The sequence below is a fragment of the Anser brachyrhynchus genome (genome assembly GCF_964034855.1).
Source record: "Anser brachyrhynchus genome assembly, chromosome: 3".
Lineage (NCBI taxonomy): Eukaryota > Metazoa > Chordata > Aves > Anseriformes > Anatidae > Anser > Anser brachyrhynchus.
The window spans coordinates 20,954,293-20,980,933 of record NC_137696.1 but is presented as its reverse complement, the minus strand read 5'-3'; the positions used below and the strand labels follow the sequence as shown (position 1 = coordinate 20,980,933).

Here is a 26,641-nt window from a genome sequence, read left to right as displayed (position 1 = left end):
AACCTAAACCTCCCCTGGCACAACTTTAGCCCACTCCCCCTCATCCCCCAAGGGTTATCCTGCTTTCATTGATCTTGGGATTAACCAAAGGATCCCTGAGTAATTCCCTGCATCAAATGCCTTCATGTAGCATGTAGCCAACAATCTCAGCAGTTGAAGATACACTGAAGATGTACTGAGTTAGTAAAACCTAGACTAGGTCTGGGGAAGTGTGAAGTGTGGGTGTCATGTGGTGTTGTGGTGTGCAGAGAGAAAAATCTGCACAAATATGAGCCAGATAAACTTCATGGTCTCACTTTGTATATCAGAAAAACGAATCCAGACCCAGACCTCTCTGCTCCCATTAGAGGTGTAAAATTAAATGTTTTTTTTTTTCCCCCTGAGAGAGAGGAAAAGCAACAAAACAAAACAACAACAAAAAAGCAAACACAGAACAGAACTCTGCTTGAAAACAGAGTGAAAATAAATCAGCAGGGAATGGATTAGCTTCAGATCAGACTGCCCAGAGCAGCCTGATCTGGAACAGCGTAGCACTTAGGGTTTGTGTTTCTTGAGATTTCGTTTTAATAAATATAATCAATAGCTCAAATTATGATGAAGGACAAAAGCACAGATCAAATCGATCTAAGCAGTAGCTTAACATTATAAGCCAATGGGTGTCTTTTCTTGTCTAAACGAGGCTGTAAAACAAACAAACAAAAAACCAACAACAACAAAAAACACTGTAAAAACAAACAACCACTGCTTTTCTTCCCCCTTCAGTATAGTTTTCTTAATAAAATTAAGCCAAGTCCAAACTACCAGTCCTGAATGTATTTAATCAAATACAGTATAACTGAAAAGGTTTTTTGCATACCACATGACATCTTAGAAGTGTGAGAGTAATGCCCAGTACAGATAACTTTCATTAACTCTCATTCATACTCTCATTAAAAAGCTGCCATTGGTTGCATGGGTTTGGTGCCCACATATAGAACATAAGACTCTTTTTCGTTGCAGTGTCTGAATCACAGATAAACAGCAAAAGGGTAATAATAACCTTACTATAACACAATACGTGTCAGATGTACTACTGAAGGTCATGCACCTACTCTAGTGATGAGCATGGTTCAGAAGCGATCTAGAATAGCCTTACACCTTGTTAATAAATATTCAGAATTTTTAATCTTCAAGGAGATAATATTAACTATCTGACAGAAAATTCAGTTTAGATCCATAAGCGTTTTTTATTACTTTCTCGTCAGAGTAGATTTCATAATCTACTTATATTACATAGTCTACTAACTTCATAATTCTGCAAGCAGTACCCTTGCAGAAGACACAGAACTTCCTTGGCCAAAGAAGTCAGAAGTTAACTGCAAGTCTGACAAAATAAACAAAATACCAATTATGATTCAACTGTAGTATAAGTTATTTTCTATTCAGTCGGGAAGAATTGATTTTCCCAGCAGTGTCACTTACACTGAAATGATTATTGGACATAAGACAACTTGAGAAAATGATGGAAAAACAAATTAGATGGGCTGCAGATCAGTGGCTTATCTTGACTGCTCACCTTGAAGACAGAGTTAAGGAAACATAATATACAGTACTTGATACCAGGATATGTGAAATCTCTGCTCTCCTTCCACCCCCTGACATTTTATATTACAACTTCAAAACAGAAACAAACATTTCCAGCAGGGATAAAGCATGAGGCAGCACATCTTGCCACTCCAAAGACATATGCTTAATTAAAAGCAATGGTAACTTGCTGTGACAGAAGATAATTAAAGAAGTAAAAATTCTATAATAACTTTGCTTTGTCTAATACTCTCATTTTATATACACATTTAATCATGAGTAGTATGAGAAAAAGGTTGCCAAGGCTCCTTAGCTTTTATCAGCTGACATTTTAGTACTGATGACCAAATGTTAAAGCAATGCAGTAAAAGACCAGACCCAATATTCTTGCACAATCCAATGGAAATCAATAGAAATTCTTCCACTGATTTTTCAATATGTATTGGATAGACCTTTTATCACATGCATAAGCCCGAGTAATGGGAACAGAGGTTAAACTAATCAGGAACATAATGATAATCTTTCTATGCAGAGATGGAATCGTCCTGATCAGAGTTTGTAACAAAAAAAAATGAGTTGGCCTCACATTCTTCTCCAGCGACATCTACAATCAGCAAATGTACTGTACATTAAGTGCTGCACATCTTATCTAGCTGATAGAATCCGCTGCAAGAGACTTGGTTAACTATGTTTGGTTTTGCTTTAGGGCCAGTAAAAATGACAGTCAGTGTCACTACTGAACCTGAAATGTCATCGTAAAGTTTCACATTTACCGTTGCAGAATCTTTACATATATACAGGCTTGTTTCAAAGGTCTATATCATTACTTTAAGATCTCCTCTAATTATGGGTTCCTTGCAGGATCTCCATTTTTTTTCCTCCTCTATCTTATTTGGTAAAAGTTCCCTTAAGTTTTAAAGAAGAGTTAGTCTTGCAAAAAAAAAAAAGAGAGAATGAATGGTTATTGGTGTTACTAGCTTTGTTGAGAAAATGTACCATTAATTTACACCCTTTGAGCTGTTGGGTTAGATGTAGCGTTTGGTAAATAACCAGCGCTTCTGTTTATTTCGTCTCACTATGCAAGCACTTTTTTTTTTCTTTCTTTTTCTTTTCTTCCTTATTTAAGGTAACATTCACATCTATTCTTGCAAATAGATTGAGCAATAGTTAGCATGATCTTGGTCATTTTCTACCACTTTCTTAGTGATGAGAAAATGAACATTTGCTCTGAGTTTGACAGTTGTAAAGGACATCTATTTCCAAGGCTTTGTTTATTAGCTTGCACTGTTTAAAAGATTATTTAATTCTGCTTTTGGCAAAAGTAACAGTTTCTATAAGATACTATCATTCACCAAACCAGTATTTAGGGTCTATATATTGAGTTACAAAAGAACAAATAATATGTAAAGAAACTACAGAAAGACACAACTAACTTATTATCTGCTTTTGTGTATGCCTTTTGATTTTCCTGCCTCCTTCATTCAAGGGTAATTCCCTGAAACACACAGGTGTTTCAGATACTTATTCTTTTATTTGGCATAAGTAGCCTCTGACATAGTGAGTATTGCTATTTTAGCGTTAGGATGGCAGGAGTTGGTCTGACACCTTCTTTTCTCCAGAAATTTTCTGCCACCACTTTTTCAATAAGATCCAGGGAGTTTTCTTTTTAAATAAACATGAGGGAAAAACATTTGGATCAACATGCAAACCAAGCATAATTTGGAAGTGTGCTGTTAGGCATGCTAACACAGAACCAGGGTCATTGGATTCTGTGACAGCAGCTACCGAAATATGGATACTGCTGTTGGAAGGGCTCAGTGCCACAGAAACTCCTACAATGAGGTTATACTTAATGCCAAAGGTGAAATTTAGGCCTCCATCTAGTCTAGGTGCACTGTCTTCAATCTCTGGAGTGTTTTAAGAAAAGCTGTTGACATCACATTGAAGATTAAAGCTTCTGGATCTTGTGGGCTTCTAAGATTGAAAGCCCACATGAATCCATAGAGTTTGGACCCAAGAAACACTGAATATTTCCATGCAATATAAGCTAAAGCCCAGAGATGTTGTTCATAAAAGTAGGATACCACCATAAAGTGCTTTACAGAAATGTATACATTCCTTTATAGAGAACAGCAGCCTGCTATCCCTTCAAAAGCAAAGGTTAGTTAACTTTCTAAGGAATGCAGAAAATCTTCAGGTAGATGCAAGCAGGAACTTCTGAAGCACCCCCTGCCTCATTCCCTATTTTAGCTGATAATCACAACTATGTTTTTTCAGCCTGGAGGACACCAAGCTGATGAATCTATGCCTAGAACCAAGGCCACCTCTTGGCAGCCTGACACAGACAAAAAAAAAAAAAAGAAAAAAAAAGCCTTGAACAAAGAGCCAGATTCCCTGTTTTCTAATACCATACAGCACTTCATCCTGACTGTTCATGCCGATGACAGACAAACAAAATGACAAGCAGCAGTTGCTGCAAGTCCACAGCCCTGAATCTACAAGGCTGTCCCTGCCAGACCAGGACATCAGTATGCCCAAGGGAAAGTACTCTTTGACAGGTACTTCACTGAGACTCTTATCTCAATGTCCAGCCTGTACAGTCTTCCTGTAAAGTCCTAGAAGAATGCACGCTGAATTCTATAGTCTCAGCCACAACAATATAACATGGCAAAAACATACACAAAAATGAAGGAAGCCAAAGTAATCTTATTTGCAGCATTAATACTATATATCTTTTAAAAAACATATCGTGTAAATTTATTCATGTATTTATGAAGGGCTATAGCTAAGAACCTGCACAAAGACAGTAGCTAAACTCATAATGGATGAAAACCTGTCAATTAGTACTCCGTATACACACATAATGAGTTTTGAGAAAGGCTGTAGAAGTTGTTCACCTCAATTTTAGTAAAGCATTTGAAGCCGTCTCCCACAGCATTCTCCTGCAGAAGGTGGCATAGGGAGGAGTACAGTTCACTGGGTGAAGGACTGGCTGGATGGCAAAGCTCAAAGATTCATAATAAGTAGAGTTCAACCCCGTTGGAGGCCAGTCACAAGTGGCATTCCCCAGGGCTCAGTCTTGCAGCCGGTTTTGTTTATCATTTTTATCAATGATCTGGATGAAGGGATTGAGTGTATCCTCACTAAGTCTGCAAACGACAACAGGCTGGGTGGGAGCGTTGATCTACCTGGGGGTAGGAAGGCTCTGCAGAGGGATCTGAATAGGCTAGATCAATGGGCTGAGTCTGATCAGATGAAATTCAACAAGGCTAAATGCTGGGTTCTGCACTTCGGCCATAACAAACCCAGGCAGTGGTATAGGCCTGGGGAAGAGTGGCTGGAAAGTAGCCCAGCAGAAGAGCACCTTGGAGTGCTGGATCAACAGCCAGATGAACATGAGCCAGCAGTGTGCCCAGTTGGCCAAGAAGGCCAATGCTATCCTGGCTTGTATCAGAAACAGTGTGGCCAGCAGGACTAAGGAAGCAATCGTCCCACTGTACGCAGCACTGGTGAGACCACATCTCGAGTACTGTGCTCAGTTTTGGGCCACTCACAACAAGAAGGATATTGAGTTGCTGGAATGCTTTCAGAGAAGAGCAGTGAAGCTGGGGAAAGGACTAGAAAGTATGAGAACATGAGAAGCAGCTGAGGGAACTGGGATTGTTTAGTCTGGACAAAGGAGTCTGAGGGCTGACCCCATCACTCACTATAACTACCTGAAAGGAGGTTGTAGTAAGGTGGGTGTCAGTCTCTTTTCTCAGATGACAAGTAATAGAACGTGAGGCAATGACCTTAAGTTGAGTCAGGGGATGTTTAGATTAGATGTCAGGAAGAATTTCTTCACAGAGAGGGTGGTCAGGCATTGGAATGGGCTGCCCAGGGAAGTGGTGGCATCACCATTCCTGGAGGTATTCAAGAGATGTATGGACATAGCACTAAGGGATGGGGCTTAATGATGGGACACAGTAATTTAGGTTGATGTCTGGACTTGATGACCTTGAAGGTTTTCTCCAACCTAAATGATTCTATAACAGATCCAACAATTATCTGTAACTGAAATGCTCACAAAAATCTTCACCTCAACTGTCTTGAAATTAGACTGTAGCACTACTGTGCAATGCTGCTCTTCTAGTAAAGTGACAGAAACTGATACAAGGAAAGCATACAAATGAAGAAATTGGAAAATATGATGATGCACTAGTAGCATGTCAGTATAAATACATTTGAGGAAAAAAACCCTGAAACTGTATATACATTGCTTGAACATTATGACTCCTTATTTAGGAGATCCAAAACAGCAGGCCTGCATTTCATGCTGCTGAGCACAAAGCCTTTTCATGATAAGAAATAGTTATTAGAAAGTAATATGAATATGCTAAAGTTATTTTTATTTTTTATTTTTGAGCAAGGGAATACATTGTCATAAGAGTATGGTCTGGTGAATAAGATCCTGAAGGGGCTGTAGTCCCAGATACACCATTTATTTGTTACCCTGTACTTTTGGGAAACTACTTCTCCTTTATATCTTGTGGCTTTACCACTTCTGAAATGGATAAAATTATATTTACCTACTTATCAAGAATGTTGTGAAATCTGTTACTAATTATAGCAAACTTTGTGAGCCCTAAGAAAGTCTACATCTCCATATGGCCTACTAAAACAATTAAAACCCTCACTAATAACTTAAAATATATTTTAACTTTTACATATATATCTCATTTGTGCTTTCAACAACTCTATTTTTCCCTGGAGTGGTTTCCTGTGCAGTGCAAGAGCACAAAGTCCTGAATCTGCAAATACGTACAGATGGGTAGTTTTGCACCTGTGATTTGTCCCACTGGAACACCACAGAGCTGCTTGGGCAAGCAATTAGGATGTGTACAAATATTTGTGGACTCAAACTCTACATTTTCTTGTAAGGTATTCTCTCTCAGGGGCCACTAATAGTGATTTCAAAGCGCTGAAGAACAAGGTCTGGGCTTCATCTGCCATGGCAACAATATACTGCAAATAGGAAATTTATAGCTCCTGGGATTCAGATACAGTGAACGTTTCCCCAAACCAGTAATTCCACCCAGAGAGAGTTGTTGTTCTGCTGGGGCATGTCTTGTTTTGCTGTCATTTTCTGACTCAGTCTGTACTTCTTTTATGACTCTCCACTTTCCAAGAAAAGAAAAAAAGAAACAATTTCCATAGCAGCTCTGTTGGCCAAAGAAAACTTCAGGGATGAGGCAAGTTTTTTAGCATCAATCCTCTACCTTCCAACAGTAGTGGGGAGTTGGGGGATTTATAACCCCTCTTCTTACATATAGCTTGCTCAGAAATTTCCATATGTCTGTAAATATTCCGTCTGTGAGACAAGACTATTCTAAGAAAAGACTTCAGCATTGGTTATTTCTCAGTAGTTAGCGAGGAAAAAAAATGTATTTGGCTGATCTGTGTTCATTTTCTGCAGCTGTGAAGAGACCGGAGATGCTAGAAAGAGCAGTATGGGTAGTAACTTCTACTGCTGGAGCTAAGTTTGCTGTCTTGCCTAGATGAGTGTCTGTGGCTGTCATAGATGCAAGTACTTCCAGTTGAATAACATGCCATTTGACATAGGCTCTGTCCTCAAACATGCTTACTGGGCTACAAAAGTGAATAGCTGAGTATATTTATTGCATGCAGTGGTGTAAGTGAACAAAGAAATCAAAGCTGAATCAAAGTTAGCACAGAAATCCACACTTCTCAAAGCCCAGAGTTGGCAGGAGTGTTACACCAGGGATCATTTCTAAGCATGAGGCATAGCACAGAATATAAAACCACTGAAAGTCTTTCCAGAAGGTTCGTGAAGAAAACCACTAGAATTCCTAGCCTGCCTGTGTGACAATGCTCTTTAATGAAGAAAAACAAACCCAAATAAGTACACATCACTTTTTCCCAGTTCCTCTTCCAATCTTCAGGGTAATTCCTATTCTTCATTATTTTCCTGTACGAAGTGAGTGGCCAGCTGGTAATTTATGTATAAATTAAATCTTACCTTTCTGACTCACAAAAGCAATCCCACCCATTTTGACAAGTCATCTCAGAACAGGGAAAGCAAGATTTGTCCTGTACCTACTGAAATGTTTTTAGTTACAACTAAGCTTGATAGAGACTGGTCAACTCTAAGAAGCTGATGAGAAATTATTTAAAATATTTCTGGTTGAAAGACAGTCTATGACTAGAACCAGTGCTAATTCTTCAAATAATATAAATGTTATGAAAAGTAGATACTCAAACCATTAAGTCAATATGCTGCAAGGTGACATTTTTTCCTATGGAACATTAACAGTTAAAATTGTGGAGTGGTTTGTCCCTGCTTATGAACTTTCTGTGTAAATTGGGCTCTCCCCAAGCCTGCTGCATTCCACTAATATTTCTCCATTAATTTGTTCTTGGGTGCTACTTCCCTTTCATGGCTCTGCTAACCACAAGCTTTCTGTAAGAAAGGAACCTGGAATAATAATATCAGTTGGTCAGAAATGCAAAGAAAAGTATCTTTGTGCTTTATTTAATATAACAGTTCAAATCGGTATGAATCTAAATTCATGATTTCCACAGTCCCCTTTCAAATCCAAAAAAGTCCACTGAGCATTGTTTCAACATATGTTCCCTTCTTATTCTACTCTCAAACAAGGGATTAATCAAACACAGAAAACTTGGAATTTTTCCCCACCCCATGTTTATGCACATAGTGGTTTTGGAAAACCACTGAAGATTCACAGGTTACTTACAAATAACTATTCACAAACTAGTTCCAAGTAACGGTCTATATTTGAGCAAAACATCATATCAGAAATCACAACTTCATGTGTGCTATGGGGGAACTTTAAGTAAGTAGGAACATTACTAGGGCTGTCTAGCAAAGACTTTCCCAAAACAGGATTTCCAGGCAAAATATGCTAACGTGCTGACTAGCAACCACATTCTTGTGCAGATAAGAGGGTGTACAGAGGGGAAAGCTTCAGCTCACAGCTCACCCGGCAGCTACAAGTTCAAAGTCCAGGCTGCCCTGACTATATCAAGTTTTGAATGTGTTACAGTCAAAGATAGAGAATTATTTAGCCAGTCCAGCAAAGACACAGGCTCAGAAAGCTCACAAGTTATGGAAATATACTTACGGAAAACAAAGACTAGTTCATGCTCAGTTGGATTGAAGGCTGTTTTCATTTCATGCAGAAACATATCTCCCTTTGCATGTAATAAATCTGCAAATTCTCCTCTAGTTAACTATGAAAAAATATATTGAAGTGGCCTGATAAGGTAATGAGAGATAAGAAGCATCCATATCTTTCAGGCTGAGCTCCTGAAGCACATAAGGATGTTTGGAGAAAAACATTAAGCAGAGCAAACAAATCACATGCTTTTCTAACCCTAGACGACAAAAATCAAGGAAGCTGCACCTGAATAAAGGCAGCAATTGCGCTCCCTATTATAGCTTATGAAAGGCAATTAGAAGAAATAATTTTCTATACTCTTATATGAAACCCAGGCTTGACTCTGACCTATAATTTGATATAAACTTAATTTTAATGACTTACATTTCACTGCTAATAAGAGCAGTCTAATCAAACTACAGGCAAGGACTGTGAAATAATTTACAAGTTTTATCTGGAAAGGTCAAGGTCTTAAACAAAGAAAAGTGACTTTTCCTACCAAAGTGCTTGTCCTTCACAGTGTAAAACTAATACACCATTATGAAAAATGATACTTGTCTTTTGTGCCCAGTAAATCTTGTTTACCAAATACACACACAAATAAACTGCCAGTTGACCACCACCAAAATGAACAACCAGTGTCTGACAGAGGTCCTCATTGCCAGACCGCAAAAATGAACTCAGTTCTTTCCACTGAAGTTAATGAAGCTATGACAATTTAAATTAGCTGTGAACCTATCCCAATTATCTTTTAGCTTGCCTGCACAAGGACACTCAGGAAAGTTAAGCAGAACTAAAGTAAAAAGCTGTCAAGTTAGAAGAGATTGTCTGAAGCATGTTGAACTTTGCATGGATTTCTTCCATTCCTCAGTTAGGTGTCTGACAGGTTTATTTTTCTTTGCTATGCTAGATAATTTGGTTGGCTTCAGAGGACCCCTTCCTGTATACAAACTGCAGGCACTTAGAGCAGCTATCCCCTCCAGGCCAGTATATTCACTTGAGATCTTCAATATGACCATACATTCTGTTCTGGCTCTTATCCGCTCTCTTTCTCTTGCCTCTTTTTAAGCTCTCCATGTACCTAATATTTTCAGTGATGTTCCCAGCCCAATGAGAACCCCTTTGGCATGTGGGAGGACAAACATGCATCTTTCTGCATCCACCTCAGCATAAATAGCCTGAGGTCCATATGAAAGGAATGGGAGGGTAATTTAGCTAAGCTGAACAACTACAACAGAAACACAGAATCATCTGAGAAGCATGTCCTTCAAACTCATAAAAACACTCTTAAAAATTTAATCCTAGAGCTCTCCCACCTAGTAATATTTATACACAGGCATCAATAAGATTCTGGGCCAAAGAGTCTTGGTATCACAGGATGGGATGTGACATGAAACTAACAGATTTCAATATTAGGAAAGAAAAAGCAACAAGGTCTAAAAAAAAAAAAAAACAGTTTTAATTCTGGGTAGTAAAAACTGATGAGTTGTGAGAAGCCATAGAAAGGGGAGTAAATGGAGCTAGGAAATCATTTATATGATTGAAGAGTTTAGTGAGGCATACTGTTTAGAGCAAAGGAAAATTAACTGCTGCAGGACACTAGCGAATTCAAGATTCCTCAAGTCTGTTTTCTAATTCATATTCTTATCAGAGGGATAAAAGATTGAGCTCCATTCTCCATTGTAATGTCCCCTAAGCTTAACAACTTCTCCATTTTAACCACATTTTAGTTTGAAAACTACTTATTTCTGATCTTACAGGGACTTTTCTCTCTTGCTGTTCCTCTGTGCTAAACCTTGGTGCTTACCAGCTTGCATCTTATAAATCACATTACTGTCAGGCTCTCATACGTTATAATTAAATGAGACAAGATTTGAATGGGGAGGCACCCAAGATGAAGATATCCTATTCCAGACAAGGGAAGAAAATGAAACAGCTACAAATGATTTGTTTAATCTTCCGAACACTTTAGAAAAACATTGATAATAAACTCATTCAATAAGCAAGTTATGATTCTTTGTAAGTAGAAGTGAAGCAGGTTATATCTAAAATGTCTGACTAGAAGACTACACAGAGCTGACAAGACTCTTCCATCTGCTATCAGACATTTGGGGAGGTGACATGAGCCCAGTTCTTTTTGTGCTTAGGACAGTCTTGGAGTGAACGTAAAAATAAGCATGTACTTCTTTAGCCAATCTTTATGCAAACCTTTGATTCTGAACATCACTTGTACTGTGAATATTTTTATCTTCCTCATTAACACAAAAAGACACAGAAAGAATAGAAATGTCACTCATCAATGAAGTCCCAAACAAATATTTCTCTCCTCAGTTTCATAGTTGCAAAGAATTACTTGCCTTTTTATCAATTATGAAATTCAGAGATCAGTGCTTCTGTAACTTCTGTTTCCGAAACTGGGATGTTTTTAAACATCCTATAACAAGCACTTCCATTTGACAGTTACAGTTTATGACTTAAATGTCTCAGAATAATAAGTAAAATAGCGAAGACTGAAGCTATCAGTTTGGTTGGAGGGGAGCAGAAACACCTTCTGTCCTAGTGACACCTGTTTGCATAGGCAGAGCATCTCCAAAAATGCAGTGGGAGTGGAGATGCTCCAGACAGAGTAGTATGCCGGTTTATGCCTCATGAGGAATCAGCTTTGTTTTCTGTGTGCATGTGCAAGACAGAGACTGCTAGAAAAGTCAGGATTTGTACAGCAGGAGTCAATCTGTAGCTGATCCCAGCGTCAGAGGCTGGGGTAAGACTGTGTTACCCTCTCAGTGCCCCATGAAAACAAAAATCAAGTCTTGTCCTTCACTGTGTTTCCCTGGAAAGAGCTTACTGATTTAACAAGTCATATACTTGTCATTACATTTTAAGTGAATGCACTTTCATTTCAAAGATACGTTACATGAATATGAATCATTTCAAAGAATTTCAAAGATACGTGCACACAGCGATCCATCTTCAGACTAGATCATACATCTCAGTCACTGTAAGTCAGGTGAAAGTCACGCATATGTATTTATTGCCATAGTACAATGAGTAATCCAGCAGAGTGTGTTGCAGCACAAAGCCCCTCGTATTGCACACAGTGCACCGCCTCATCTTAAAATGCTTCTAAAGCTGTAGAAACTGGATGTTTCTACAGAGATATACACTTGGCGATTTATACTAGCTGAGGATCTGCCCTGCAGAGTTTATTATCTTTCTTTAGTGTCACTTCCTTCCTTGGGCTTTTCTTTATTCTCTGTTATGCTCTGCTTATTTCTTTTTATCCTCACAGTGAAAATGTCAAATACAGAATCTAACATATGCATTGGAACTTTCAGGCAATATACAGCCAGCGATCATACACCAACTTCTATAGCTTTCTGCTTCAAAGTATGAACTGGTCATAAATTTGAAAAGAGAAGAATTTAACACTAACTGCAGACTTTTTTTTTTTTTCTACACTGATAGCAGAAGCAACGCTGGTTAAAAAGCAAAAAAGAAAGTCTTAGATAGCATGCAACATACCATGAATGTGCTCTGCAGTGCGAATATTTCCATCCCTTTCTGATAATGCATGGATTTATTGATTAACTATATAATTAACTACTGTAACATATGTATTTGACAGCTTCATGGGTCTTCATTTCATTAGCTTGTCTTCATCACCCTGTTTGTCTTATATTAAGGTTAGTACTCCAGTATAAACACCTGAGTAAGAGCTGTAATTGCTTGCAGGTTTCAATGTGCTTTCAACTTTATGTGTGAAAGCATAAAAAATTCTAATTGCAGCTGTCAATGACAGCGTTGCAGCTACTGTTCACATCATTTTTAGCTTGTGTCTCGGGGAAGCACATCTGACTCATTTAGTTCATAACAAAGAACTTGCTATTTCAAGGCAGCCACTGTTCTAGTGGGCAGACGTCTACCCAGCCTTGACTTGATAGCCTAAAATAAATATCCTTGAGCAGTTGTACAAAAACACCTATGCAAAGGGCAAGAAAAAATACCAGTTTACAGTTTGCAGATAGTTGGGAGAAAACCTTCTGCATAACATACATCTAAACTGTTCTGTCGATGGCTAAACTGGTTAGTGAAGCTGGAGAAGGTATTTTAAAATACAAAACAACACATGACCAATCCTAAGCCTTACTTATTTTACCTGCAATTTTCCTCTCTCTTAGGCAGCATTTCAATGGGTGCAAAACGATGGACCATTTCTGTTATCAATTATTTCAATCACCTTAGTTGCTCCTTTCTAAAACTGGCACCATTCCCCTGCTGAAGCCTCTGGCCTGCTAACATGTTAAACAATTGCTCACAAGGGAACTTTTAATTAGCTGAGTGGCACACTTGCAAGCTTTCTTTGAGGAGCCTCCATTCTCAAGAGATGTTTCTTATAACATCTCTGTGGTGTAGAAAACAGGAAAGCAGAAGGTATCTACTGGTCCACATCTCCCTGCTGCTTTGGGCTGCTTCACTTTTATATCAGCTAAGGAGAGTTAACCGTCAAGACAGTAACCTTTAGGAGCAGCAGCAAATCAGGAAATTAAACGAGTTGGAGACAGTTTCTCTTTATAATGAATACTGTATGACCAAATCTGATTTCATAATAATTTTTTATAATAGCATTAATTACAGGATACAGATAAAACACTGATATTAATATTTCTCTCACATAACTCTGCCAACTGCAAGTAGAATTGGACCAATCAGCCCTCTCCCACTTCCCTTACAAAGTTGCCTTGTACTGTTGCTTTATTTTGTCAAAGAGGTATATTCTACTGCCCACGTGGGTGCCCCTAACTGCTGGTGTACAGCTCTCTACTTCCCTGGGTTAAGAGTGGTTTAAGGCTCTTCTCAGATGAGAAACCCAACAGGTGCTGTAAGAGATGAGTAAGCTTTTCCTGGCATTTCTAGTTGTATTCCCAGTTGACATTTATACATTTCTGCTTAAAGCAGTTTGCTAAGTCTTAGGAAGGATCCCTTCTATTCTGAGAACAAGTTCTTTTTGTTTACGTTACTTTCTCTAATTAAGATCTCCAATGACTAAATGAAATCTCAGTGAATAGTAAGAATGGACTACTAAGCTTAACACTGGCTTTTAAAACTGTTTTAAATCTTCGAGGAGTGAACTGCCGTAATTAGTTGTTCCTGAGCCCCCCCTCCCCAGGTGATTAATAATTAACACACCGACACAAATGATCCTAAGCTTTCCATCTCAACTTTCTGCCTCCCTTTTCCCGTGTGTTGTCTCCAGTCCTTTAAGTCACAGCCATATGTATTTTTCACAGTCGTTTCAGTACCTACTTCTATCAACCCCCTCTTCCCTTTGTGCCACCCTTGCCAAAGCTGGTGCTGATCCAATCAGGAGCAGAGCCCCAGCTCTTGTATCAGGAGCGTGAACTTTGCACTGCTGTACAGCATACAGCTGGTGGTTCTGTGAGGACGATGTTTTTATACTGAGAATTTTACCAAGTAATGTAGTACTTACGAATGCCACATACACTGTCCCAACTTAAATATCTGTAGAGAAACAGAAACACACAGAAACAGAAGTGCTTGACGCTTATGCTGTTCTCTCTCCAATGCTTTCATGAGCATGTTTTTCATCATCTAAATGGCACTAGGGTAGCTTAGGAAAGCTGTCCAGACCACCTTCTCACAGAAGGTGAAGAGCTCCAAGAATACTGAACAACACACACACGTATGTCTAACCATAAACCATATCCAGCATGTTCAGAATGAGTTCTTAAGTGAAAAAAGCACCTTGCAGGAGCTGTACTTGGCAGGGAGAAATCTGTGCTCATGTGCTACAGAGGATCCTTAGATGCCACTGCCATCTACACTCAAGTTGCTACGCTGGTTTTAAAGCCCTTTTGACTCCTTGAGGTGTTTGGAAGAAACACAGTGAGATCTTATTCTCTGTTACCAACAGTGCATTTGCAACAGCACCTGGAGTGGTGAAGTGTTTCGGTCAGCTGAAACAACCCACTGGGTATTCAGCTTAGGAAGACACCATTCCAGAATACCCTTTTGACCTTGAATGAAGATCTAAGGTTTATCTGTCACTTTAAAACTCCTCAGCTAATGCACCTGTTTTTTTTTGTCACGTTAACACTAGAGTCTACAGAGTTTTCATGGACAAATTCTTAAGCTGTGCTGAAATTAATCGCAGGGCTATGGTGATTTAACAGGACAAAAATTGCCCCCCGAGGAAACAAAAGTTGGTGTAAATGGGAAGAGAGTCAAGGCAAGAGATTCAAACTGCAATATTTATACAACACTGCAAGAAGAAAGAGTTCAGCTGCTGTTTACAGTCACAGAATGTTGTAGTCAGCCTGTCTCAGGGAACACACAGTTGTGCCAAAGAACCAGCAAATTAGCAACCTTAAAAAACCCTAGAGAAGTTAACAAGGATCTGCTGGAAACAAACCCCATTATACTGGCAGGTGTTTTTGGTGATTTAAAATTCTACTTCTTCGCAAAAATAATTATAATTTTTTTTTTTTTAAATCCCTGGAAGGCAGCCCTTAACTGTGTAATCTAAAGAAACAATCAAAGCAAAATTAAACAAAATTAGCAGTGTGTGCCTGGAACACAATTCACGTAAGATTCAGATGACCCAAATTATGGATGGATTATTTTTTCCTCTAGTTGTGAGAATGATTTAAACTTTTACTGACCTTATGTGGTTAATTCAGGCATTTTTCTCAAGTTTTCACCACAATCTGCTTATTCAGTGAGCATAACAACTACTACTTCTGAATGAAACAAAACGTCTGTGCTAGGAAAACTGTGGGACATTAACCAAGGATATATATGGTCTGTAAGGTCAGGATACGGACATATTTATAGGGACATATTTTTCAACTAGGGACATATCATTCTTCCTTGTATCCTCCCTCCAAGTTGCCACTCCAGTTATTAATAAAAGGGTTTATCAAGGACGACTCCTTTCATTTTTTGTGTTAGGTCCTAATGATGCCAGACACCTGTGGGTGTAGGCAAGGGGTAATATAAATTGCTTAAAAAAAAAAAAAGATAAAACAATCACTTGCACAGTTATGTGCTTGACATTGCATGAGTTTTCTTGCTTGCCTGTTCTAGTGACACAGAAAACAGCTGCCATACAATATTGTTCATGTTACTTTATGGAAAACAAAGAGAAGATTTAAGATAAAAAAAATAAATCTTGAGTAGTGCAATATTGTATCTTTACATGGTTCACTCTCTTCAACTCAGTCATGCAGCTCCTCTGATAGAGGAGAGTCATTCTCTGAACCACATTGCAGCCCTTTCTTTAATGCCTTCACAATTTCCAAACAGAAAACAATAAGCTGCTTCTTGGCAAATAAGCCCAAACCTTCGGAAAGCTCCTGCAGCACAGACAGAAATGCTCACCAAGTTGTTTGGGGCAGACAAGTTGTACTACGTGCTTTGACAATGCGAGAGTAAGCTGTAAAGAAAGCTTAGACCTTATACTTTAAGATGCTGTCACAGTACCAAAGAATCCTGGTTAAAATCTACTCTGCACTTTGCATTATAGCATATTGCATCTTTTCTTAACAGAGATTTTAAAGTGAGCATGATAAGAGTGAGGGAGAAGAGCTTCAAGCTGTAATTAAGTGAGCGTCAGTGTAAGCTCTGTGCTTTTCCAACAGCTGGTGTAAGTTTCCCCAGTGACCCCTACAAACCCAATCCTTGGCAGCAGTTTGTTTTGAAAGCCAGCAAGAAGGCTGCTGCTCACAACCCTTCCCTCTCCCCACTTACAGTTCAGTGGCATTGGTGGGGATGTCCCGAGGAAGCTGGACCACCTTGCTCTCCTGACAGATGAAAATCCTGCCTGCACAGTGGCATGCGTGGTGCTGGCAGCTGGAGCAGCTTGCCAGGAGAATCAGCGAGCACGTGAGAACCAAGAACATCTCTGTCTTCACATCTGTCCCCTAATCCTCCATCTAGAAGGAAGGAGTGTGAAGACCTCACGATGCAACTCAGAGAGTCTCCCTGTGTCGAAGATCCGCCCTAAAAGCTGAGACAGAGCACGTGACTCTTAGGGGAGGCCTTCTGAGCAAGTTTCACTTCATGGCCAGAGATCCTTTATGGACTTGCTATTGGGATGGAGAAAAGTGATGGTGGTTTTCCGTGATAAAAGTTATAATATATTTTTTGTAATATTTATTTTATAACATTACTTTCTATTTTAACTGACGTTAAAATCACAGGCCCCAGCTGAATGGACTAGAGTGCTTTTGGTGCACTGTATATCTACACTGGAAAAGGGGCCTTCCATCTCAGCTATGATATTTTGCATGTTTTATTCGGTAAGACAAGAGACAAGAAACTGTTTTCATGTCCTAGAGCCTAGGCACTGTTGCCACCGAAGGAGAGGTACTATTTGTACTTCCCTTCATGAATCCAAGAGTCCCTGCTTTTATGTTGCTCCTAGGTAAATATACATATATATATATGTATATGTATTTGTATTTTATAAGATATGTCATCTATTTGATAGGTTAAAAGCTATATAACCCTGAAGCTAGAGCTAAATAACGCACCTTTATTTTTAACTGTGATTATTCTACATGCACTTGCTGATTCTTTTCCTTTCTTCCTCGGCACCTTTAAAGGAACACAAAGGGAGAAAATGCCACAACCCAAAAGGTCTTTGGAGACCAGTAACCTAATTTCATCATCTGGAAAATAAACAGATTTGAGACACAACAGGAGGAAACCAGCCTCAAGAATATCATCATAAGGCCCGGACACAGAATCCCATCTTTGAGTCCTTGTCTATTTCCTTTTTGACTGAGTTAAATTTTCTTTCTTGTTACAAATATTAGTCCTTGTGGAAGGGACCTTACTAACTCTTTCCTGTCTCTGTCATTCTGCACCAGTCTATCATCTGGAACCAGGATTTGTCTAGAAGACACTTGAAATGAGAGTTTAGAGATACACAGTTTTTGTTTGTTTGTTTTAGTCTGTAAATGGCTGTTTCAGAAACACAGAGCTGTTAAGGTGCTTGCCTGTTAAGTGAACTCAGTAGATGGGTTTCCATGGGTAACTGCTGAAATTGACTCACACTTAGTTCTTCAGATTGCTTGTAAGGATTTTAATCTTGTTAAAAGTAGCTGTTAAATTGCTGTTTCTTTTCCTTCCCCCTCCCCAATTCCTCCATAATCAAAAATGTAAGTAAAGCTAATGAGACACAAGACAGCATCTTTTTCTCTATAAGGAGCTGGTAGAAATACTCCACCCTTCTCAACTTTAAAATAAGTATCAAAATACACATGTTTCTGAGTGAAGTTGAGTTATTTTTAAAAATGAATTAACTAATTCTTTAAGTTACCTTAACAGTTACCATAATTTTACCAAATATTTGCTATTTTCCCCCAGTCACACAAGCCTACTCAGGATGAGAAGGGTGATATTTACACAGAAAAAGTCATTTAAAAAAATCATGACAATCTCTTTCTAACAATGGTAGGCTTGTAATGAGTTGTAAGAGCATTAAATTAGCTATACGTGTGAAATACAGAGTCCATTTTGTTAAGACATCTTTGTAAGTGTTGTGAGAATCAGAGTGACTACTAAAAAAATGACTTTTTCCTTGTTCTTTTCATATATGCATATATGAAATAAAGAATATATAGAACAGAATCATAGAATCATCTAGGTTGGAAAATACTTTCATATACATATTATTTTCTTTGAAATATCTTAGACCTACAAGATCTTCTTTAATGAGCATAACTTTTACTTTCCTTCCTGTTCAATGGGATGAAAACTGCAGGAGTAAGTTTTATGGTCAAACAAATTCCCATTTAGTGAAAAAAATGGCTGCATTCCACTGAAAGCTTAACTAGCTAGACCCTTCATGATTTAAGCAAAGGCCAGGAAGACAACTCATACTAGGTTCTCTGGTTTTGTTTGTTTTTTCAATAGTAAATTTTCAGTTTCTGCAGCTACAGTCAGTTAAAAAAACAAACAAACAAAAAAAAAGAAAAAACCCACCAAAAATGAGACCTCGGTAATTTTCATTTATTTACAAATGAATGTAAGCCATATCTCTTCATCCTGAAATATATCAGTGTAAATGGTCATGTTATACTGATGAAATGGATAGTAATATTTACGACAACCTTTAAAAAGCGGTAACATGCTCTGAATGTCAAAATAAATAGGACAAATGTGAAGACATAGCAATTTGATTAACTTTGGGTTTCATATATCAAACTACAAAATTTGTTGCAGATCATAGTAACAATTTTTCTATATGCACAAGTCAGGAGATTAAAAAATATCACTAGGGATCTTTTCAGTTATTAATGACTTTCAAAACTATGCAAGTGTGCTTTCTTTTAAAACAGTTAGTGAAACAGAGACATCTAAAAACATCAGGTCAGGCCCAGCAACAAATTATGAGTTTAATAAAGAAAAATTGGAGGGAGGTCGTCTCCTTCCTGTTTTTGTTTGGTGAGGCATTTTTATCAGTATGGTACACAGTGCTCCACTTTCATTTACAACAGGTGAGATGCTGATTATTCAATAATACAAAACTGCCTAAACCCATGATTCTGTCAAAATACTATGGAGGTAAGACTTTGAGGGAAATATGCAGTTATCATTAAATTCAATGAACCAGGTATCTCTCTCCAGATTTCTGCTCATTATTGTCAATTAACATACAGCCTTGTCACTAAAGCCCCCTGGGTTAATTAATCAGGTGATGATCCTCCCTTTACAGTTGTGTTACCAGTTCAGGAATACAATTGTCTCCTGCCAGGATGAAAACCCATGAAAAGGAAGAAAAAAAAAGCCAAGATATTTCCTGGTCTCTTCCTGGGATGGCTGGACTCACAAGCCCTTCCTGAGCACCATGTTAGAACAAACAACATGCCTGAAAACCCAAAGGACCTGTTGCAGGAGATCCATGACAGCTACTTAAAGCTAGTCACATATATGTCCTGCATCTTTATGTCACCACAGGGCTTTTTACCTTTTCCTCAGTAGCTTGTTCAAAGCAACACAAAGGGCAAATTACTGCCTCCATAGACATGCTCCAGCTACATACTCTGCTGCCCTCAGAGGCTCAGATGCTCGGAGCAAGGACCTCTCATGGAGATAGTTAATTGTGTTGTCTCTTCACTGACATACATACTAGTGAAAGTATAAATGCAGAGATGATGATGCCTTCAGATATTTCTAAGAGCCTTTGCATCCTTTTGTTGAAGAACTATGCTCCAGCTGGCAAATTGGTCTTGAGAGTGCAAACTGTTTTCCCGAGTAAGGAAACAGAAATTTCCTCAAATTGATGCACTGTAGCAACAAACATGCAATCAAGTGAATTATGACAGAAACTCAACAGTGATATTGTAAATTACGTAATTAGATGACTTCTGGGATAGACAGTTAATTCAGTGTTATATGGTCACTGAGAGCTCTTTTTAAAGACAAAGGTAAATGAATCTGGTTAATAGGCTTGGCCTCTAAATTAGCATTGGCCTAATTATGCAAGCACTGAGCCGAAGGAACTGAAGTGTTTTGTAGATGTCATCCTCTGACCAAGGTGCCTGTCACCTGGATTGTTGGGTATACAACGAGAAGTAAAAGGAAACATCCCAGCTCTTTCCCTCTTGTCCTAACTAAACTTGCCTCACATACACCAAAATGACTCAAAGTCCTTCCACTGCAGTGCAAAGACATGGTCAACTCAGCTCCTAAATATAACTTTTGGAGCTGTGGAAACAGTGTTTTCTTGCACAGCAGAATGTTTACTGCATATTGGAGTACATCAACCTACAAGCAAGCAAGTTTGCAGCAGTTTCTGCTTGTGTTTCTCTGTTTTGAAACATAACATGATATCTAATTAAGTAAACACTCTTTCTAATGATATTTCCTAGTCTCAGAATAGTGTTTAATTACTGAATACCACTGTAAGATTGGCTTTGCTCAACTATAATTGTTCTATAAAATGTTCAGGCAAATAAATTGCCTGTATGGACAGATGACATGCAAACCACATCCAAAAGAAGTTCATTATTCAGAGTGAAGATTTTTCACTCTTTTGATGGTTTCCAGCACATACGTTTTTTTCTGTAGGCTTTGCAGACAGTAATGGCATTTATTTTCCTATCACGCTATGATCAGAAAATGGCATTTTCTGCCCTGAAAAACTTAGTGTGAGACATAACAGATAGACACCTAAGAGAAAAATAATAAGAGGGAGTTGGACTCATCATTGATTTACCTTTTGTGAACGATCAACTTGGGTTTTAAAAGAGTGGGTCACTGAGGCCAACAGAACATTTACCTGATAAAAAATGTTTTTTCCTTCTCAGAAATTTTCTTTTTGAACAGGTTTTGTTGTTTTTAAGTTTTATTTTTTCATGGAAACTATTTTAAAAGACATTTGAATGGCTAGACAGATACGGTGTCAGAAGGACATATGGCTCTCTCCCTGATAGACTAATAGAACAAAATCTGAAATGTTTTATGAACAGATAGGCCAAACCTTTACTACGTTTAGTTACATAGAAGAAAGTCTAGAAACTTTGTATCTGTGGTGCCATCTTACTCACTAATTAGTCAGTGTTATCTGTAAGACCATGCAGAATTGTATCTCAGGATCGGGGAAGGGGGCAAGATAACCCAGGCCTGGAGGATGTGTCTGAAAAGAAGAGGTGAGGAACTCACGGTATGCACAGGTCCTTGGATACATAAATGACTTACCTTAGTACGCATGTCTAAGTTGAAACAATAAGATAAGGAAGGAGATGACCTGAGCATGTGCAAGAACTGAGTTCAGCCACCGAACACAGTGACACGACTATCTACCACAACCAGAAGAACTCCAAAGACCACCAGTAGAAAGAAATGCACGTGCGTCAAGGACATTTACATATTTTAACAAGTTACAGAAAATGTTATGAATATGTTAATTATTTCTTGGAAATCTAATGAATATGTATATTCCAATAGCATATAACCCCTGTAGCTTGAACAATTCAGCATGGTGTGTGTCCAGCATGAACAATTCAATTGTATGTCCAGTGCCACAATCAAAGAATGCCTGTTTTCAAAAACTCTAAATTGAGTCTTAGAGAGTTTCTTTGACTGACTTTTATGCTAACAGAACTTTATCTGTGCCCTCAGCACTGAGAACATAAAACATTAAGCTAGCCTAATAAAAGCATAACCTTATAGCTCTCCCAATTTTAAGCCAGTTGCTTGCATGCAGCCTTAACTGAAAAAGAAATGAAATGGAGATAGTAAATGAGCCACCAGAGGGAGTGCATTCACTCAAGAAGAGAGCAAACTGGTATAAAGAAAGGATTAAAATCTGTATGGAATTAGTCTCACACAGATGTCTTGTGACTGTCTGCCCTTTGACTTCCAAACTTGACTGTGATCAATTCCCTTACTAAATAGCACCTCTGCAGACCACAGAGCTGCATGCTGTACAGCATTACAGGTAATAAAGCAATAACCAACTGCATTGTGCCTCCTGCTTCCCTCCTGTTATTGCTGCCTCCCTGCCCCACTTTAAAACCTAATTAGCATCTGATGTAAATGGTCCTGCCTGTCCATTTAAAGTAGGGAATGACACCTCTCAGCATGGAAGAGTCTCAGCCCGTTGTAACATTTTTGCTGATGCTTTTCTGCAGTGAGAACTCACTTGCATTATGATCTAGGGGTCAGGGGAATTATGACTATTTCACTCTGCCTGATACTTTTGTGGCTTTGATGGTGGGCAAGGTCCTGCCTAGCCTTTCATCTACACGATTTTCAGAGGCGGTCTAAAGATATAAGCACCTAATGTATTTTAGAAAGAAGAAATCTTATGCAAGAGGCAGCACAGAAACCAAAAAATAGGCTTTGCCACCCCATCTAATACTCCCCAGGCTTGAGTCTGTTCACCCCTGGTCAATAATAAGGTACAGCCTAGGTTTCTTTCATATGTCTGCAAAAGCACAGTTATGCAAGTAATTTTCATTTGCACGGTCTGTGAATGGGTTTGACTAGAACAAAATAATACACAAGAGGCATTGAAGCCTGCCTAGAATCTCACTTTGCATGATGTATTCTTCTCTAATGCCTTTCACCATCAGCAAAGTGTATCTGAAGGCCAGAGGTGTGAGGCAAGAGAAACCTTGCATAACTGTACCATAAGGTAGACATATCCATAATAATAGCAACCATCCATTGTTTGTGTCATTATTATCTGTAGAGAAATAGTTTAAATGGGAATACACCAGAAAAGTTGGGTACCTAAACCTCATTAAAAAACCACAGGAATTAAGGATCTAATTTCCAGTTTCCAAGGAGCCTAGACAGACTGGAGAAACAGCCTGACAAGAATGTGGTGAAATTCAACCGGGACAAATGCAAAGCCCTGAACCTCGGAGGACAAACCCTGAGGATATTCAAGAAGTGGCACAGGTCGGCAGAGAGGTTGTGCTGTCTGCTTCCTTGGTGGTTTAAAAGACCTGATGCTTGAGCAACTTGGCCTGACTCCACAGCTGACCTTGCTTTGAGCAGAAGATGGGACTGGACACCTCCTAATGTCCCTTGCTACCTGACCTTTTTTTGTTATCCTATTTATAGCTCAGAAAACAGTCTCTCCAGGATGTTTAAAATAGAGGCCAACTATTCATGCTTTTCCTCCAACCTACATTGTCAGCTGTTTTTGAGTCTAGTTACAATATACTTCTCAGTCATTAGTCTTTAATCCATGAAAAAATAGCCTGGCAATACTTCCTGCCCACTGTTTCCAAGTTCATGAGCCTGCCATCCAGAAAACCATACAGTTTAGCAGCAAATCTGAATGTCTTACTCATTGAAATTCAAGAATTCATTAACATTTTCAAGTACAATTTATTATGAAATAAAATGAATTAAAAAAACTTTATCCTAATGATGCCTCCATACCATGTAATATAATTACCATATCCTAATAATGAAAGAAAGCAGCCTGGCAGAACACACATGAGGAATTTCAAGGACTGAAGTGCTGAGACATCCATAAAGGGAAAACTTGCTTAACTCCTCTAATACTTATGACCTGCCTATGGACAGCACTGATAACCTGTTGCTTGGCCAGAGCAACTAGATTTACTGAAATTCTTTCAAACTGAATGAGCATTTCAAGTGATGAAATATATTAAAGCTGTCTGAAATGGAAATATCTTGACAGATACCATAGGTGACTTAACTTTCTACTTTTGTCTTTATTTTCAAGTCATGCTGCAATGTATACCTTCTCTTTTGTCGACCTCTTACATCTTAGGAGAAACCACCTCCGCATGAGAAAAGAAAGAGCTTAGCCCTGACTGACACATAAAAGACGCTAAATATCCTTCTAGGAAATACATATATATATATTTTTTTTTTCTTTCTGGCACTTAATACAAGAAAAACCAAACGACAAAACAAAACATCACAAAGACAAGGATACAAATTAACATCTGTTAACGCCTCTAAAGAAGATGCAAATCCCTATAGCAGGTTTAGAAAAAGGAGAAAAAAAATGAAAGCATTGTGCAATTAGTACAGTTTATTAATATTGATAGAGGAAGGCTAAAAAGTGACCCACTTACTTTGTGAGTGTTACAGTATGCTGTATGCTTCTTACCTTCATGGCAGGTAGGCTAAATAAGCTGCCTGAGGTGATAATTAGGAGTCAAAGAATCATGGAGTCCTTTTTAACACAACACAGTAAGAATGAATATTGCATCTTTGTTTCAAGGCATCCCTAGAAGGGCAACCAAGGTTTTTCCTACTCTGGCTGAGGCTTTTGCAGCAAATTAAAAAACAAAACAAAACAAAAAAAATCAATCAATGCCTGATGTAGAGCTACATTAAAATCTAAATAGTGATTCAATCTCTTGCAGCTGTCTTCCTCTTTCACTTTTCCTTGCTCTTCCTGCTGGGATTCCTCCACTGCTATTCAACTGTACTCCCCCAGGTCCACTGAAGCTAATAGGATTATTTTTGAAACAAGGTTCTGCCAAACATGGCTTAAAAAAATCAGAATCTGTCCCTTAGCATATAAAATAATGAAAAATGACATACACATTTAAATGTAAGCAAATGAGTACTGAAAGGAAAGTTGGGCATGTCTAAACAAGGAGCAGGTTCCAGCTGCGTCAGCAAGCTAGAATTGGTGCTATAGGACTATTCAGTGATAAATAGTTCCTTGCAGTAGTTTTTGTTTGACACCTCTTCTGCCAGGAAGCAGATTATTGCATGGAAGGTGGCAGAGAGGCTCATTCTTCATCTGCCTGCAAGTGATCTCAGCACATAGTAAGGAGGTCAGTCACATTTCTCTGTGAGAGGAGGAGCAGAATAAGGTCCTGCTGTTGCTCTTAATGCAAGGAATGAAACAGCTGGCAGACTAATGAGATTCTGCAGGTGATGAAAAACAATCTTCTCCATCACACTTAGGTACTTTTATAGCCTTTGTTATCATGTTAATAAAGCACCTCACAATTCTAATATCAATTTTTATCCCTACTTCTGGGTACAGAAAGAGCTCTAGCATCACTTTACAGATGTATCTGGTTTAGGGTCAGAGAAATTTATGGCACACCCACACCCTGGTGTACTGGGTTTGCATGACATGGCTTTGGTAGCAGGGGGCTGTACGGGTGGCCTCTATGAGAAGAATCCAGAAGCTGCCCCTTGTTTGATAAGGGCCAGTTCCAGCCAGCTCCAAAGGGACCCACCACTGGCTGGAGCCAAGCCAGTGAGCAATGTTGTCTGTACCTCTGTGAGAGTAGATTTAAAAAAGGGGAAACTTCTGCATGCAGCAGCAGTTCCCCTGCGGCCTGTGGAAAGGCCCCTGGTGGAGCAGGCTGTCCCCCTGCAGCCCACGGGTCCCACACGGAGCAGATCTCCACGCTGCAGCCCGTGGAGGAGCCCCCGGTGGAGCAGGTGGATGTGGCCTGGAGGAGGCTGCGGCCCATGGAGAGCCCCCGCAGGAGCAGGCCCCGGGCCGGAGCTGCAGCCCGTGGAGAGGAGCCCACGCAGGAGCAGGGGGTCTGGGGGGAGCTGCTGCCCGTGGGGGACCCGTGCTGGAGCAGTTTGCTCCTGGGGGATGGTACATACGGATGGTACCCCGTGGTACAGAGCCATGTGGGAGCAGTGCTTGAAGAGCTACTGCCTGTGGGCAGCCCCTGCAGGCTCAGTTCGGGAAGGACGGCATCCCGTGGGAGGGACCCCACGTGGAGCAGGGGCAGAGAGTGACCGTGACAGAGATGAAGCGTTAGGGACTGACTGCAGCCCCCATTCCTGATTCCCCTGTGTCCCTTGGGAGGAGGAAGTAGAAGAGTGTGGCTGGGGAGAAGGTGTTTTTAGTTTGCTTTTTTGTTGTTTCTCACTGCTCTAGCTTGTTAGTAACAGGTAATAAATTTCTCTAATCTCCCTATGCTGTGTCTGTTTTGCCCATGATGATAATTGTTGAGTGATCTCCTTGTCCTTATCTCAACCCTTGAGCCCTTTCACCATATTTTCACCCTTTTTCCCTTTGAGGAGGGGAAGTGAGAGAGTGGTTGTGATGCCTGCTGGGTAAAACCACCACGCCTGGTGAGTGGATCCACTAGGAAGCAGAGCAGAGGTCCCCAGAGTCAGATCCCAGGGAGGTACACGTCTGCACACTGCAAGCATATTCACACAGTGATATGCCAGGAAGCTGTGCTTCAGGGTACCACACTGCAAAACCAGACATATGACTCCTGGTCTTTCCTAGCTTAACTACTGCCACTTTGGATACTTGCACTGTTGTCTGCATGTACAGTTAAAATTAGACTGCCTGTGTAGATGGGATCTCACTGACATCCATTGGGAAGCCTGAGGAAAGGCAGAGATGTGCTGACGCTCCCACTCACATCCCAGTCAACACCCAA

General features: G+C 39.4%; 1 protein-coding gene across 3 annotated transcripts in view; it reads right to left on the bottom strand.

Annotated features, from left to right (window-relative positions):
- FSHR (follicle stimulating hormone receptor) overlaps positions 1 to 16,791 on the bottom strand; it is an 84,803-nt gene extending 68,012 nt beyond the window's left edge. For 2 of the 3 annotated variants that reach the window (XM_080587201.1, XM_080587203.1), the window contains exon 1: positions 16,509 to 16,791. In XM_080587201.1, the coding sequence (XP_080443327.1) occupies positions 16,509 to 16,660 (152 nt within the window). In that variant the 5' untranslated portion in view covers positions 16,661 to 16,791. Of the gene's footprint in view, positions 1 to 14,229; positions 16,482 to 16,508 lie in introns of those variants that run through there. The other variant, XM_080587202.1, reaches the window with a different exon arrangement.
- Positions 16,792 to 26,641: the final 9,850 nt, after the last annotated feature.